This window comes from Phocoena phocoena, chromosome 10, assembly GCF_963924675.1.
Source record: "Phocoena phocoena chromosome 10, mPhoPho1.1, whole genome shotgun sequence".
Taxonomy (NCBI): Eukaryota; Metazoa; Chordata; class Mammalia; order Artiodactyla; family Phocoenidae; genus Phocoena; species Phocoena phocoena.
The window spans coordinates 31,070,518-31,087,172 of record NC_089228.1 but is presented as its reverse complement, the minus strand read 5'-3'; the positions used below and the strand labels follow the sequence as shown (position 1 = coordinate 31,087,172).

Below are 16,655 nucleotides of genomic sequence, written 5' to 3'. Positions count from 1 at the left end.
CAAATCACTCCCTTTCTGTCCTGGTTTACTTGGGTGTGGCAACTTGCTTTACTGGTAAGAGTGAACAGCTGGTGAAGATGGGGGCTGGGAGAGGTCTTGGGAGGGAAGCACCCCAGGCTCCCACCTCAAGCAGGACCGTGCCCGAATGACCCCAAGTATGCTTCACACCAGGAGGAAAAGGCTCATACATCCTCTATTTCCTTATGTTCTTTTTTTTTTGGCGGTACGCGGGCCTCTTACTGCTGTGGCCTCTCCCGTTGCGGAGCACAGGCTCCGGACGCGCAGGCTCAGCGACCATGGCTCACGGGCCCAGCCGCTCCGCGGCATGTGGGATCCTCCCGGACCGGGGCATGAACCCGTGTCCCCTGCATCGGCAGGTGGACTCCCAACCACTGCGCCACCAGGGAAGCCCCTTCCTTATGTTCTTATTTCCAAATTTCACTATGAGGACAGTCATCCTCATGCCTTAATGAACCTCTCACTTGCTGTCTCCATCTTTCATATAACTGGATATTTGTTTATTGATAGCTGATGTTTCTCAGATTCCTGGTTAAATGTGGCACATATTTAAATGGAAGAAAGTGTTTAGGATAAAAATACCCTAGGAATTAGACCTAATGCAGGAAAAAAAAAAAAGTTGAAACCAGAATTAGGACGATCAGACATGGTTCTTAGGAAAAGCATTGCTCCTGTGGGCTCTGGAGCTGGACAGGACTCTGGGAGAGCAGAACTATCCCTTATAGTCCCAAGTCAGTGGCTGCATGACAAGAGTTAAGTGTGGAAGGGGTGAGGGAAAGGAGAAGGATGTAGTACCTGCCAGGTGGTGTCAAGAAAGAGCAAAGGACGCAGGCCTGCTACCCTGACCTTTGTCCCCCTTTTCCAGTCATTCCCCCGAGTCCCCTTCCATTTCTGTATTAGATTTTGGGGGTTTCTGCTCCCTATAAGGCTACTGGCAATGTTTATTCACATCAGATGTTACTAGGGTAAGATACTGGGTGGTCCAGGTTCATAACCTCCCAGGGAGTGGCTGTCCACGTCACTTGGTAAGTGGGGGTAGCCTCCCCAGAAAAATGGGCAGACATGTTCTACACTGCACATACTGACACTCTGTGCCTGTGTATCCTCAGTTCCTTCCAAAGAACCTACACTTGGTCTGCGTGGACATGCCAGGACATGAGGGCACCACCCGCTCCTCCCTGGATGATCTGTCCATAGATGGGCAAGTCAAGAGGATACACCAGGTAAGCAGGAGGCTCCACCAAAAATTGCCCAGGTGGGTCTTGCCCACTATTGCATGCCCAAGTCTGAAGAGCAGGCAAGGGAGTTCCATTCTGACTCAACCATTCTCTAAGGCATCCTGTCTGCAAGTAATTGCAAACAAAATGGCAGCAGCCCAGTGGTGTCCTTGGTCAGCTGTGGAGGACCAGGGCTTATTGCAGACTGTTCTCCTCTAAGCCTATTGCAGTTGTTTCTAAGGAAATGCCACCTGGGCATTTTCTCAGCTCTTCAGAAAGGGAGTTTAGAATTCCTCAAGACCATTTATTTTTTTAGAGTCTATTTTTCTGCTTACCAGCTACATGATGACAATAACAGCATGTCTGCCTACTTGTAGAGGATGGGGAGGGTGCTCTTTGCATTTTGTTCTAATTTAGTATCTATTTTCAGCCCCCTCTGACTGGGCTTTCAAGGTCATGGGTCTCATGAACTATTTCAAAATTTAGTGGTTCATAAGCTTCAAATTGACATATTTTCCCCAGTTGAGGATATTTATTTAATGCCTGCCCTTCTCCCCCCATTGAACTGTGTATTCTGCTGAGGTCAGGAACCTTGTTTCTTTGACTCTTTGCTGTATCCTCAGCAGCTGACCATAGTTCCTTGTACATAATAGACATCCAATAAATATTTTTTAGGTGAATGGGCAGATGGGTGGATAGTTGGTTGAATGGTTGGATAGATGGAAAGTTGGATGGATGGTTGGATGAATGGTTGGATGGTTGAATAGACGGATGGGTGGATCGTTACCTGAATGGATGGTTGGATGGATGGGAAGGCCTGTAAATTAGGGCAGCAGTCAGCAAACTGTGGCCCGTGGGCTCTGTTTGGCCTGCCACCGAGTTTTGTAAGGTAAATTTTACTGGGACTGAGCCACACTCACTCGTTAACATGTTGTCTTTAGCTGCTTTTGTGCTACGACAGGAGAGTTGAATAGTTGCAACAGAGGTCATGTGCCGCACAAAAATTTTCCCAAGAAAATATTTACTCTCGGAACCTTTATTTTAAAAGTTTGCTGACTGATGAATTAGGAGAATCCTTGTTGATTTTATACTTACAAATGACCCTTCAGTAACCTGTGTCAGGTAAAGAGAAGTACATGCATGTAACAGGGCTCATCTGGATAATAGATCCAGTAGATTCCAGATTCCCTTTCATCAACAGTCCTTTTCACTTGTCCCCATAGGAAGTACAGAGGTTTTCTACTCTGTAATCACCATTGTCATTGTCCACAGCTGTATAACCAAGCCTCCTTCTCATTTCCCTTCCTAGTTTGTAGAATGCCTCAAGCTGAACAAAAAACCCTTCCACCTGATAGGCACCTCCATGGGCGGCCACGTGGCTGGGGTGTATGCTGCTCACTACCCATCAGATGTCTGCAGCCTGTCTCTTGTGTGCCCTGCTGGTGAGTTACGAGGCTGAAATAACCCTATGAGTGACTTGAGCACAGCAGGGTCTGAATCTCTGAAGACATAAATGGCAATGTCTGCTCTGACTGTTTTTTTTTTTTGTGGTACGCGGGCCCCTCACTGTTGTGGCCTCTCCCGCTGCAGAGCGCAGGCTCTGGACGCACAGGCCCAGTGGCCATGGCTCACGGGCCCAGCCGCTCCGCGGCATGTGGGATCCTCCCGGACCAGGGCATGAACCTGTGTCCCCTGCATCGGCAGGCGGACTCTCAACCACTGCGCCACCAGGGAAGCCCTGACTGTGTTTTTAGAATCATCTTTTTGACGATATTTTAGAGATACTAATCAGATTGCTTCAGTGATAGATACAATAGTTGTATAACCATAATCATAACCATATTTTTTTTATTTTAACATCTTTATTAGAGTATAATTGCTTTACAATGGTGTGTCAGTTTCTGCTTTATAACAAAGTGAGTCAGTTATACATATACATATGTTCCCACATCTCCCTCTTGTGTCTCCCTCCCTCCCACCCTCCCTATCCCACCCCTCTAGGTGGTCACAAAGCACCGAGCTGATCTCCCTGTGCTATGCGGCTGCTTCCCACTAGCTATCTGTTTTACATTTGAAAAATATGGAATGCTTCACGAATTTGCATGTCGTCCTTGAGCAGGGGCCGTGCTAATCTTCTCTGTATTGTTCCAATTTTAGTATATGTGCTGCTGAAGCCAGTGCTTGAGTTTTAAAATACAGAGCCAGCCTTGTTCCACAGGGTTTGTGGTGGTTAATTTAAATGTGTATAGTACTTTACAACATTTAAATACTTTGAAATATAATGATAATATTAACATACAACATTTATTGAATTCTTATGAGCTAAGAATTTATATGGATTTATATGGATTTAATTCTTGCCTTAACTTTATGAGGTGAAGGTACTATTATCGTGCCTCTTCCTTTTTTTGCTGAAAACTCAGAGATCTTTATTCATTATAAGATTTTTTTAATTAATTAATTTATTTTTGGCTGTGTTGGGTCTTCGTTGCTGCACGCGGGCTTTCTCTAGTTGTGGCGAGCGGGGGCTACTCTTCCTTGCGGTGTGTGGGCTTTTCATTGCTGTGTCTTCTCTTGTTGTGGAGCACAGGCTCTAGGCACGGGGGCTCAGTAGTTGTGGCTCCCAGGCTCTAGAGCGCAGGCTCAGTAGTTGTGGCGCACAGGCTTAGTTGCTCCACGGCATGTGGGATCTTCCCAGACCAGGGCTCGAACCCGTGTCCCCTGCATTGGCAGGTGGATTCTTAACCACTGCGCCACGAAGGAAGTTCCACAAGATTTTTTTTGTTTTAATCAACAAACTTCAGTTTCTCTGTTCTTACAGGTATTCAGGTCAACTTGAGCTGTACCGTGTCCCCTGAAATTATGATCTGAAGTTGGATTTTTATTTTTATTTTTAAAATATGGTACTTCATGAATTTGCATGTCATCCTTGCATAGGGGCTATGCTAATCTTCTCTGTATTGTTCCAATTTTAGTATATATGCCCCTGAAGCGAGCACTAAAGTTAGATTAAAAATTTTTTTAATATATATAAGCCTTCAAACTTGGATTTACAGTGTGTTAGTGAGAAAAATCTTAATTTTTCTCTCTTCTTCCTTCACTTGCTCCCCTCCCCACCCCCGGTACTTTATTGGAGTGTGGTTTACACATAATAAATTGTTCAGATTTTTAGTGTATATCTCAGTGACTTTTTACATATGTAATTCTTATCGAGATCGATTTAGTATGCCCATTTTATAGGTGGGAACATAGAAGTAATTACATTAGTGCTGGAGCCAGGATAGGGACTGACCCTAGGCTGTCTCACTCCAGAGCCCAAGCTGTGGTTTTGGGGGGAAAGTCCTTTCACATTCACTACCTCTTTTATATGTAACTTATACTCATTACCTCCTTTACCTGGTAGAATCCAGCCATGAATTGAACTTGTACACCTTCCACTGAAACATAACTGAATTTACCTTTGAAATCTTTTACTTACTCTGAAAGTTCAGTTTTCAGGTCTTTTAAGCTCATTGAAATCAAAGGCAAGCTCCCAAAGGGTTTTCTCTTCTCCTTTTCCCAAGCACTGTGTCTGAAATCATTTAGTCTTATAAAGTTTGAGAATTGGAGGAATAGCCCCTCTGGAAGGTTATTTAGATTTTAAATCACTTACGGAAGGTCAGATCTTAAATCACTTATGAAAGGTCTTTTTTGAGTTTATGTTCATTTGCTCAGAGAAAGAGTTTTACCCCTGAGTTTCCATTAGAAGTTTAGAATTACACTTGTTTATATACGAAAACGAAAAGATACGCTTTTTTTACTTTGAAATAATTTTACATTACAGAAATGTTGCAAAGATAGTACAGAGAGGCCCACATGCCCTTCACCCAGTTCTCCCCTTTAACAGCTCATGAACCTCAGTAAATTTGTCACAACTAGGAAACCAACACTGGTTCATTACTGTTAACTAAACTCCAGGCCCTATTTGGATTTTACTAGTTTTTCCACAAATGTCCTTTTCTGTTCCAGGATCCAATTCAGGCTATGCCACATGACATTGAGTTTAGGATTACTTTTAAAGCAGAAGGAAATAGATCATGTAATCTGCCCATGGCCATCATGAGAGCCGCACGATCCCCATGTTAGATTTCGAGGAGTTGCTGAATATAGGAGTTTTATAAAGTGTGGATTTCTGTGGCACAGTATGGATGCCACTGCCTCTCTTGCAAAGCTCTAGCTCTTCAGCTAAGTTAAACACCTGGAAATTTGCTCAGTGTTGGAAATGAAATTAGCTTTACCCTCCTGTATACGTCAGCTCATGTGAACTCTTGGTGTCGTGCTTCAGCTGATAGAAAATAATGGTCAATCTGAAAGCGGTTCCAGCTCAGGATCGCCTCATGCTCCCCTGGAGGAGGAGGGACTATGTGGGGGACAGCTCACAAGGGCACTCATTCTCGCTGTGTTTATGGATTGACCCCAAATAAGAGATTATTAAGCGGGTCCAGGCGGACGGAAGGAGTAGTCAGTCGCTCCAGTCCAGTCATGCATTTCACCAGGTCTCCTCTCAACCATACGGATGTGAAAGGGGCTCAGGCAAGCTGTCTTCTAGACTGGTGCTCCTTAAACTCTATCCTACGTATGAAATCCCCTGGCAACTTTAGTGAGATTCTGATTTAAGAGACTTAGGGGAAAGGCTGAGATGCTGCATTTCTTATGGGCTCCCAGTACTGCTGGTCCATGGACCACAGTTTGAGTAACGAGCCCCTAAAGTATTCTGAAGAATTTTTTTCTCAAAGTGTGGTTCTTACTTTGAGCAAGGATGTCAGTACCAATGAAAAAGAAATCTACTGGTGAAAAACACCAGGAATATATTAGTTCTGGGCTGATACTAGAAGTTCTCTATCTAAAATGGGGTTTGGTAAGAAGGTAGATATATTGCCAAGCTGTTTGGTTTGAATCCCACAGGTCTGCAGTACTCAACTGATAATCAGTTTGTACAACGGCTCAAAGAACTGCAGGAGTCGGCCGCCGTAGAGAAGATTCCCTTGATCCCATCCACTCCAGAAGAGATGAGTGAAATGCTCCAGCTCTGCTCCTATGTCCGCTTCAGGGTGCCCCAGCAGGTAACGTGGTCCCAGCAGCAGTGTGCCTGCCCTCTGTCCAGGGCTCAGGTGGCCAGTACCTGCTTTCTCCTTGCGTTCCTGCCTTGTACTCACCTGTTCATTCATTCAACAAGTATCTGTATCATGCCCATGATGTATCCGGCACTGTGCTTGAGCACCGTGGGGAGCAAATAAGTCAGAGAAGGTTCCTGGGCAGATGCAGGCCAGTGGGGGAGGCAGACAATTAACAAGAAGACAAATAATTACAAATTGTAATAAGTATTATAGAGGAAATGAAGATGGTGCAGTGATTGAAAACAGGGGAAGCCGGAGAAGCTTTGATAAGCCTCTGTGAGACAGCAGCATGGGCAGCGATGGATAAAACACAGTCAATTCAAGATGCTGGAAGGAGGCCAGGGTGACTGGAGCCCAGAGGGTGAGGGAAAGAATGGGTTGAGAAAAGGTTGGAAAGGGATTCTGGAGCTGAATCAGAGATTCTTATTTTTTAAAAAATCTCAGGACCCCTTTACACTCTTAAGAATTATTGAGAACCCCAATGAGCATTTGTTTATAGAGGTTATAACTACTGATATTTACCATATTAGAAATTAAAACTCAGAAGAACTTAAAACACAAGGATACACAGCACTTATTTCATTAGCCTTCAGAATGATGACATTATCCCTCATTATGTAGGCTCTGAACATCAGTATGCTTTAGAGAGAATGAAAGTGAAAAAGACAAGTGACATTTAGTGTTATTATGAAAATAGTTTGACGTCTTGGACTCCCAAGAACCTCTTTGAGAACCACTGGGCTAGATCATGTAGGACCTTATAGATTATGGGAAGGAGACTGGAGTTTTTTCTAAGTACAATAAGAGAAACACTGAAGATTGTAGGTGAGCACAGACAGAAGCAGAGAAACCCATTAGGGTGCTGTTGTGGCTTGGAGATGAGGGTGGTGTAGACTGGGGTGGTAGCAGTGGAGATAAGACCGGAGAAGCTTTGGAAGGAAGAAGACAGGACTTACTGGCAAATTGGAATGAAATATGAGGGAAGGTGAGGAGTCCTGGGTGACTTTCTGGTACTTCAGTTGGATAAAGGTAGTGTTTTCTGAGTAAGAGAAGGAGACGGACGGTGGGCTTGAGTGATAAGCTAAGAGCTCCATTTTGGATGTTTGAAGTTCAAGTTCCCTGTGAGACCATCAAGTGCAGGTGTCAAGTAGACAGTTGGCTATACAGGTGGAGCTGAGGAAAGTCTGGCCTGGAGTTGTACAGTTAAGGCCATCAGCCAATGATGATATTAAAGGTCTTGGGTGTAAATGAGGTTGTGTAGGGAAAGTGTGGGGAAAACCAAGAGAGGAAAGTGTGGGGAAAACCAAGAGAGTCTGAGGCTGAGACCTCACAATAGCAAATTATCTCACTCTGTTGCAGGAACTGGACCCTTCCTCGGGGTGGGGTGGGTCCTCCTAGGAGTTGAGAGAATGGGCTCTATTTAGAAGTTGTGAACATGACTCATGCATGGGTGTGGCCCATCTCTGAGGAAGCACCCAGAATCAGATTCTGCGGTATGTTCTATCCATGAAATCCTCTTTTCAGTCGTGACATTGCACTGATCCGCTCTCCACTGATCTCTTTCCAGAATAGAGTGGCCAAACAGGGTTTTAGAAATTTCCATGTTTTGAGTTGTCAGGGATGTGAAAACACTGGGAGAAAATAAATGCAGGTCCCGAAGTCTTTTCTGGAGCACCCGAGCACTCAGCCCATTGCGTCACATTGTGTTATGGTCGTCTGTTTGCTTGTTTGTGTCTTCCATTCTTACCTCTGTAAGAGCAAGGACTCTGTCTTTGGCTGTTCTTGCATGAGGTAGCTCCTAGGTATAGATTCGATGGATCAGTGGATGGGAGGAAGCCAGGATAATGCAGGGATGGAGAATGGATGTGTAGGAAGATACAGGATAGATGGATGCATGAACTGATGTATGTGCATGCATCGATGATTTAGGGATGGTGAAAATAGCTGGATGGCTGAATGCTTGGTTGGATGGATGGGAAAATGTCTGGAGATAGCAGGGATGGAGGGTGGATGGATTGGTGGATGCAGGATAGATGGATACATGGGTAGGCATATGCATATATGATTCAGAGGTGCAGGATGGATAGGTGATGGAGGATGGATGGGCAGATGCAGGATAAGTGGACACATGGATAGACATGTGCATGTCTGAGTCAGAGATGCAGGATGGATGGGTAGTTGGGTAGGTGGAGGATGGATGGATGGAAGATGGATAGATGCATGAGTGCAGGATAGATAGTAGAACAAAGAAAATGTCTGATGCTCAGCACTGTGTGTTGGACAGCTTGCCATTGGTCTCACCTGTGGGCTTCCACTTCCCGAGTAGTCAGATTCTGTCATGCTCCAGCGCTTTAGTCCAGAGCAGTTACGGCAGGATCTTCCCACTTCAGTCAGTGCACAGGACTCCTGAGAGTGCAGTTAAGGGGTTCAGACCATTCCCAGGGAGATGAGAGGAGTGATGGCTGATAATGTGAGCCCTGGACACTACCTGAAGAACCCTGAGGCGGGGGAAGAGGCGGGCCGTGTTCCTTCTGGCCACAGTACCTCTCTGGGCCCATCTCGCAGGTCCCGGAGGCCTGTCCTGTCCACCTGTGCTACTGCCTCACAGCCCGCGGCAGGGAGGGCCAGGGCAGTGTCACACAATGAGCACAGGACGCTGGAAGCCTTCCCACAATTTCCGCATTAGTTTATTTCTTCATTGTTTGAGAGGCCCTTCATCCCCAATGGTTTAATGTGTTTTAAATAGACCCGTTTTGCATTGGGTATTACTGAATAATTACTTGATATTATTTCCATCCTGATTGTGTCTCAGGCTAAGCGGAGATTTTCTCAAAGGTAAAGCAGCTATCAGGCCATCTCGGGTGTATTTTACATGCCGCAGGGGACCTTTGGCTTCACAGTATTACCAAAGTTCCTTTCTAATGAGAAAGAAAATAGCCACTTATGAACCTGACTCCCCATTACATTGCATGATAGTACATCATGGGAATTTGGAGGACCAGGCCCTACAGACATTGACAATGCCCTAAACTGCTGGACTTCTTTTCCTTCGTTGTCCCAGACCCATGTGAGGCCTGAGGATATGAATCTTCCCTTGCCTTCTGACTTTGGGATATTTATCCTCAGATCCTGCAAGGCCTTGTCGACGTCCGCATCCCTCATAACAATTTCTACCGAAAACGTAAGTAGCCCTGCGTTAAGCTCTCTGAACTTGTGTGACAAGTCAAGCTTTATGGGTGGCTGGCTCTTTTTTCTTACATTTCTGAGACTGACAGTTTTCTGGGGCCCCTCAAGAAAAAAGCAGTGGCTTAGACTCAAAGACTGTCTATACTCGGTGGTGTCCACAGCACAGCCCAGCATGCACTCACTTTATTTTCCTTCTCAAAAGTGTTTTTGGAGATCGTCAGTGAGAAGTCGAGATACTCCCTCCATCAGAACATGGACAAGATCAAGGTCCCGACGCAGATCATCTGGGGGAAACAAGATCAGGTATGTAGCCTGTCCCTGTGACCTCCTGTGTCAGTCACACCGGGCTCTGAGGAAAAGCTAGAGGTCATTTAAAATGGGAGCCTGGCTGGTTTCTGATCCCAGGAAGAGGTAGCACACACCTGGTCCAGGTGCCAGTGTTCACGGGGAGCAATCATTCTGTGAACTGAGAGCAATGACATTGACCTCTTAAAATGTAAGGCAATTTTTTTTTTTAAACACGCTTACAAGCTTTATTTTATAAATGTATTTATTTTATTTATTTTTGGCTGCGTTGGGTCTTCATTGCTGTGCGCGGGCTTTCTCTAGTTGCGGCGAGCGGGGGCTACTCTTCATTGTGGTGCTCGGGTTTCTCATTGCGGTGGCTTCTCTTGTGGCAGAGCACGGGCTCTAGAGCGCAGGCTCAGTAGTTGTGGCGCATGGGCTTAGTTGCTCCACGGCCTGTGGGATCTTCCCGGACCAGGGCTTGAACCCGTGTTCCCTGCAGTGGCAGGAGGATTCTTAACCTCTGAGCCACCACGGAAGCCCGTAAGGCAATTTTAAATCATTTTTGCAAATTATTTTTCTCAAAGCTGTATAATCAAATGGTACATAAAACTTCAAAGAGTACAAAAAGATTTATAATGCGAACTTGGTCTCTTTAACATTCCAGATCCCAATTCCCATTTCTTTGAGGCCACACTTACAGTCTTGTGTATATTTCTTAAATTTTCTAAGGCAGGAGTTGGCAAACGTTTTCTGTAAAGGGCCTGGTAGTAAATATTTGCAACTTTGCTGGCAATAAGTTCTCTGTCACATCTACTCAACTGTGCTGTGTGTTGCAAAAGCAGATGTGGGGACATGCAGACAAATGGCAGGCAGAGCTCCAGAGAACCTTTAGTCACAAAACAGGCAGGGGACCATTGTTTGCCCGCTCCTATTCTAAGCATATATCAATATGCGTAAATAAGTTTATCTGTAAGTTTTCCAAACATGCTATATATATACTATTTTGCACCTTAGTTCACATATATAAGAAAGATACACCTTGGAAACCACTTCACATCAGCCCATACAGATCTACTCATTCTATTTTTAAAAATATTTTATAAAAAAAAAAAAAAAAAAAAATATTTTATTTTGAAATAATGACAAATTTATAGAAGAATTGTAGAAATAGTACAGAGCACTCCTACATTGCTTTACCACATCTCATCTGTTTTAACTGCTTTATTGAAATATAATTCACATGCTGTAAAATTCACCTTGTGCACCCCACTGCAGCCCATTCGTAGAACACTTCTGTCACTCCCCAGAGTTCCCTCTTGCCCATTTGCAGTTAATCTCCATTCCTATCCCAGCCCCGTGCAACCACTGATCTGTTTTTTGTTTCTGTAGTTTTGCCTAGAATATAGTTTTCTAGAATTTTCATAAAATGGTATCGTATTGCATGTAGTCTTCTACGGCTGGCTTCTTTCACTCCAGCATGTTTCTGAGGTTCATCCATATTGTTGCATATACCAGCCGTTTGTTCCTTTTTATTGCTGAGTGTCATTCCATGGTATGTGTGTACCACATCTTATTTATTACCAACTTTTTAACAGTTGCCACACTGGCTTCATCATCCTTATCTAGATAGATCTAGAAATATGTATTTTTGGACCATTTGGAGTAGGTTGCTTACATTCTATACCTTTACCCCCAATATTTCAAGGTTTATTTACTGCAAACCAGGATATTCTCTCACGTAATCACAGTACGTTGTCACATTTAGGAAGCTTAACGTTGATGCAATAGCTTTTAACTAATCTACAGTCCATATTGCAAATTTATTTGTTGTTTCAATAACGTCCTACATAGACCCCTCCTCCTGCCCCCTGAACCAGGATCACATACTGCATGTCATGTCTCTTCCATCTCCTTTAATACGAAATGTTTCCCTCAGTCTGTCTTTATCTTTTGTGACATTGAGATATTTGAAGAGGGCAGGCCAATTATTTTACAAAATGTTCCTCAGTTTGAGTTTTTTGCTCTTTCCTCATGATTAAATTCAGGCTATATATCCCTGCCATATATCCCTTATCTCATGGGTCATAAGATATCACATCCTCAGAGGGACAGTGTCTTTCTGCCACTGGGTGATAGGGATTTTTTTTTTTTTGGCCACGCTGTGTGGCATGTGGGATCTTAGTTCCCCAACCAGAGGTTGAACCCATGCCCCCTGCGGTGGAAGCACAGAGTCTTAACCACTGGACTGCCAGGGAAGTCCTGGTGATGGGAATTTTGATTGTCTGGTCACGACGTCTTGTTTTCTTCATCTAGACTAATTGTTTCTCCCCTGGCAACTGATAACCAGTCTCGGGGGAGGCACTTTGAGACTGTGCAGATATCCTGCCCCTCATCAAACATTCCCCTTAGATTTATCATTTGTGAATGATCCTTGCCCAAAACAAAATTTTGTGTTCTCTTTGGGAGCTGCACAGTACTCCATTATATGGCTCTGCCGCGGTATATTTAACTAGTGCCCTATTGATGGTCACTTAGGTCATTTTCAATTTTGCCATTAAACAACACGTCAGTGAACATCATTATACGTGTGTGTTTGTGGAGTGTTGAGAGCATATCTGAAGGGTCAGTTCTTAAATGTGGAATCGCTAGGTCAGAGGCTTTGTACATTTTTAAATTTTGAGAGGCTTTGTCAGGTGGCTCTCTTAGTTTACTAGGGTTGCTGTAACAACGTACCACAAACTGGGTGGCTTAAACAACAGAAATTGACTGTCTCACAGTTCTGGAGACTGGAAGTCCAAGATCAAGGCGTCAGCAGGTTGGTTCCTCCTGGGAGCTCTGAAGGAGAGTCTGTTCCATGTCCCTCCCCAAGCTTCTGGGAGTTTGCTGGCAGTCTTTGGTGTTCCTTGGCTTATAGACGCATCACCCTCATCTCTGCCTTCATCGTCACATGGCATTCTCCCTGTGCCTATGCATTTCTGTGTTTAAATTTCCCCTTTTTGTAAGATGCCAGTCATACTAGATTAGGGGTCCACCCTGCTCCAGTATAACCTCTTCTTAACTAATTATATCTACAATGACACTATTTCCAAATAAAGTCACATTTTGAGGTTTGGGGGGTTAGGACTTCAACATATAGATTTGGGGAGGGGGCACAATCAACCCATAATAAACCCTCCAAAGAAATACTCATTTATAGCCCAGAAGCTCCCCTTTGGTTTGCAACTGTTCTTTAGAAATCATATCTTATTGAAAGTTCTTGGAAAGTTAAAAGCAAGAGGAGACGGTGGGAAATGGAGCCCACAGGCAGACAGAATTACAGTGTCTGTTAAAGGGTATCTAGCAGTCTTCTGCTGTTGACAGTCGTGAGAAAGGAAATCAGAGTAAAGCTTTCCCCGTTGAGACAGCTCCCCTGTGGACACCAAGGTGAAAGCCACCATTGTGAGCCCTGGGCAGGCTGCACATCCCCACTGTATGTGTGTGAAAGCACAGGCAGGAAGTCAGGCTGCACCACAAAGGCTCACGACTGCGGAGGACCCAGAAGAGACTGGGGAGGGGGAGCCAGGTCTGTGCGCCTGGCGCAGGCGGGGAGGCAGCGGTGGTGGCGTCGTCCGCATGCAGCCGAGTATGCACAGCACAGGAACGAGGGCATCCAGAGGAGGGAGGCCTCCTGTGCTTTCTTCGCAACAGCCAGGGACTGAAAGCAGCTTTGTGGACGCCTAATAGGAAAAGTGGGACCCAGGCTGGCCCAGCAGGGAGTCATTCAGTCAGAAATCAGAGTCAGAACAATGAAGGCCTTTCTTCATTCTAAAAATCCCAAAGGTGATGTGGGCTCTTGGGGACCAACAGGGAGAGGCGAAATCCTGTCATGCTCCCCATGAGCTGTTCCTTTCTGCATTTTTGCAGCCCAGGGTGCTCTGCATTCTGCTCCTCACCCCGCTTCCCAGTGGGCGGCAAATCTTGGTTTTAATGATCTGGGTTGATGAGGCTAAAGCTGAAAAACAGACAGTGCTCGAGTTTGTTGGGGTTTTGCTCTTGCTCTTATGGATGGAGGGGCCCACCTTGTCTGGGACGAGTTGAAGGTGAAAGTGACTAAGAGAAGGGGAGTCAATACAAACCCAACACCAAAGGAGGGTGTTGGGGAGAAAGTCGGTAGGTTGGCGTTAAAGTAGCAAGGTAACCCAGGTGAAAATGAAATTGCGTTGTTCAAAAGGTGTTGGCCCTGGAAAAGTGGTGGCCTCCACGTTGGAAAAGCACTCCCTGTTATTAACAAACTTCAGTGCCGGAGGTCCCACAGCTCAGGGACCCCCCAAAGGACCTTCAGGAGATACTCGTCCAGCTTGTGATAATTAGTCTTCCCCTCTTGCGCGTCTCCTGTGTGGCCTCCCTACAGCTTGGGCTCCCCTAGTCCAGGAGCAGGGTGCGTTCTCCTGGCCCAGCCTGATCACATCACTGGCCGCTGTCCTTGACACAGCCCCACGGCCCCCAGCTGCCCTCAGACTGAGGCCTGGCTCCCGGCGTGGCTGGAAGAGTGGGCCCCCTCTGTCCCACCCCACATCCATCCCCACTCAGGCAGCACCAGGCTCCTTGCTGCCCCCTGCATTTGCCATGACCTCCCACCCTTGGGCTGCTCCCTCTTCCGTGAATTCCCCTCCCGTGTGGTTTCTCGGCTCCCAGGATCCTCCCCCATCAGAGTCCTCGCTACGTCGTGCTGCATTTGTCTGCTGCCCTGTCTGGCTTCTCCACCAGACCGGGATGTCCTCAGGGCAGGGTCTGTGTTTCCACCTCAGTAATGCCGCCCGCGGCACACCTCCTAGCGCCGAGTGGCAGGATAAAACATGAGGCATGTGGTCACTTCCGTCAGAGAGCCACAACCCCCTACACTGAAGTGACTTCGTCCTAAAAGTCACCCCTGCCAGGCCTGGATGGGAGTTCTGTCCACAGAGCGCACAGGGGTCTGAACCTTTTCCGTCTAGTTTCCTCTCTCATCCTGCAGGTGCTCGACGTGTCTGGGGCGGACATGTTGGCCAAGTCGATTGCCAACTGCCAGGTGGAGCTCCTGGAAAACTGTGGGCACTCGGTGGTGATGGAGAGACCCAGGAAGACAGCCAAGCTCATTGTCGACTTCTTAGCTTCTGTGCACAGCACAGACAACGACAAGAAGCTGGACTGAGGCCCCAGTGGCAGCCTGCACTCCGCACCCAGCGTCCACTCCCATCTCCAGAATCTGACGCAGCCACCACTTCTCAGGGATCCTGCCCCAAATGCGGTGGGAGCGCCAGCGTCCCTGAGGAAGCCAAGTCCTCCAGCCCCAGTCTCTACAGATCCACAGAGCTTCGGGGGCCACGAGGAAAACTCCAAGATGTTTTTCACAAAATGCACATTCACATGGAACGAAATAAGAAAACCCATCCATGAAATCTACCCAGAAGTCTTCAAGTTTATGTCACAAAGCGCCCATATTGGACCATAACCACCGAGGACATTTTCTTTAAGATGTTCCTCACAGACTGAGGCTCGAGGTATTTCTGTTGCTTCTGACACTCTCCCGTGCATGCTCAGTGGCTATTTTAGGAGCGTTAGTCCCCATTCACCAAGCCCCTCCTGTTTATGTCTAATTTAAGTTTACGTAGAGTCCCATATGTGAATGCAGCCCGTCAACTGCAAGACCACGGAGGAACACGGCAGGCTGTAGAAAATATTTACACATGCAGAAGGGCGTGTTCTGCCTTGCCAGCTCTCAGAGCAGCAGAGAACACAGGTGGGTGATTTGACCAGCACCCCTGTGTCAGGTATGTCTTGAGTGAACCCGGGACAGCTGCAGTACAAAGAACACCTGGCAGGGTGGGTTCCCTGGGAATAATTTATTATTTTTTAAAAAGAACTAATAAAGCAATAATGTTCTAGACATCTATCTAAATAATCAGACTCGGGTTCCGCTCCCAAGCACCTCTTTTCTATCTTGCTGTGCTATTGAAAACCCTTGGATGTAAAATACTAGATTGTTAATGAATTCTGTGAATTCTGTGAACAGTAGTGTGATTGAAAATAAATCTAAACCGCTGTAAAAGTGACCACAATGACATAAAATAAATTTAATAAGTCTAGATCAGCAACATGCAAGTGGTTTCTGGTTTTGGGTGTTTTTTTAACATCTTTATTGGAGTATAATTGCTTTACAATGGTGTGTTAGTTTCTGCTGTATAACAAAGTGAATCAGCTATACATATACATACATCCCCATATCTCCTCCCTCTTGCGTCTCCCTCCCACCCTCCCTATCCCATCCCTCTACTGGTTTCTGTTTTTAAGCTCTTAATGAAGTGCAATGTTGGCAGATGTTCTGTTAACTTTAAAATGTGTTTTTTAAAGTAAGGCTTGTTCTACAGGCATTGGAAGACCTTGCTTATATGAGTTGCTACTTTCATTTCCGGAAATCATGTTTGCAATTTTTATTCAATTGAAATTATATATCAATTTTTAAAAATTTATTTATTTATTTTTGGCTGTGTTTGGGTCTCTGTTGCTGCGCACAGGCTTTCTCTAGTTGCGGTGAGCGGGGTCTACTCTTCGTTGTGGTGCGTGGGCTTCTCATCACGGTGGCTTCTCTTGTTGCGGAGCATGGGCCCTAGGGCGCATTAGGACTTCAGTAGTTGTGGTGCATGGGCTCAGTAGTTGTGGCTCACGGGCTCTAGAGTGCAGGTTCAGTAGTGTGGTGCATGGGCTTAGTTGCTCTGCTGCATGTAGGACCTTCCCGGACCGGTGATTGAACCAGTGTCCGGCAGGTTCTTAA

General features: G+C 45.7%; 1 protein-coding gene and 2 non-coding genes across 3 annotated transcripts in view; 1 reads left to right on the top strand and 2 right to left on the bottom strand.

Moving 5' to 3' along the window:
• ABHD6 (abhydrolase domain containing 6, acylglycerol lipase) overlaps positions 1-15,974 on the top strand; it is a 53,338-nt gene extending 37,364 nt beyond the window's left edge. Inside the window, exons 5-10 of the mRNA XM_065885662.1 lie at positions 1,128-1,241; positions 2,545-2,677; positions 6,180-6,337; positions 9,518-9,572; positions 9,780-9,880; positions 14,859-15,974. Coding sequence (XP_065741734.1) covers positions 1,128-1,241; positions 2,545-2,677; positions 6,180-6,337; positions 9,518-9,572; positions 9,780-9,880; positions 14,859-15,035 — 738 coding nt within the window. The 3' untranslated portion in view covers positions 15,036-15,974. The remainder of the gene's footprint in view (positions 1-1,127; positions 1,242-2,544; positions 2,678-6,179; positions 6,338-9,517; positions 9,573-9,779; positions 9,881-14,858) is intronic.
• On the bottom strand, positions 3,310-3,416 carry LOC136130134 (U6 spliceosomal RNA). The gene has a single exon (XR_010656326.1). It is a non-coding gene; the product is annotated as a U6 spliceosomal RNA (small nuclear RNA).
• Positions 4,130-4,234, bottom strand: LOC136130143 (U6 spliceosomal RNA). Its single transcript, XR_010656333.1, has one exon. It is a non-coding gene; the product is annotated as a U6 spliceosomal RNA (small nuclear RNA).
• Positions 15,975-16,655: the final 681 nt, after the last annotated feature.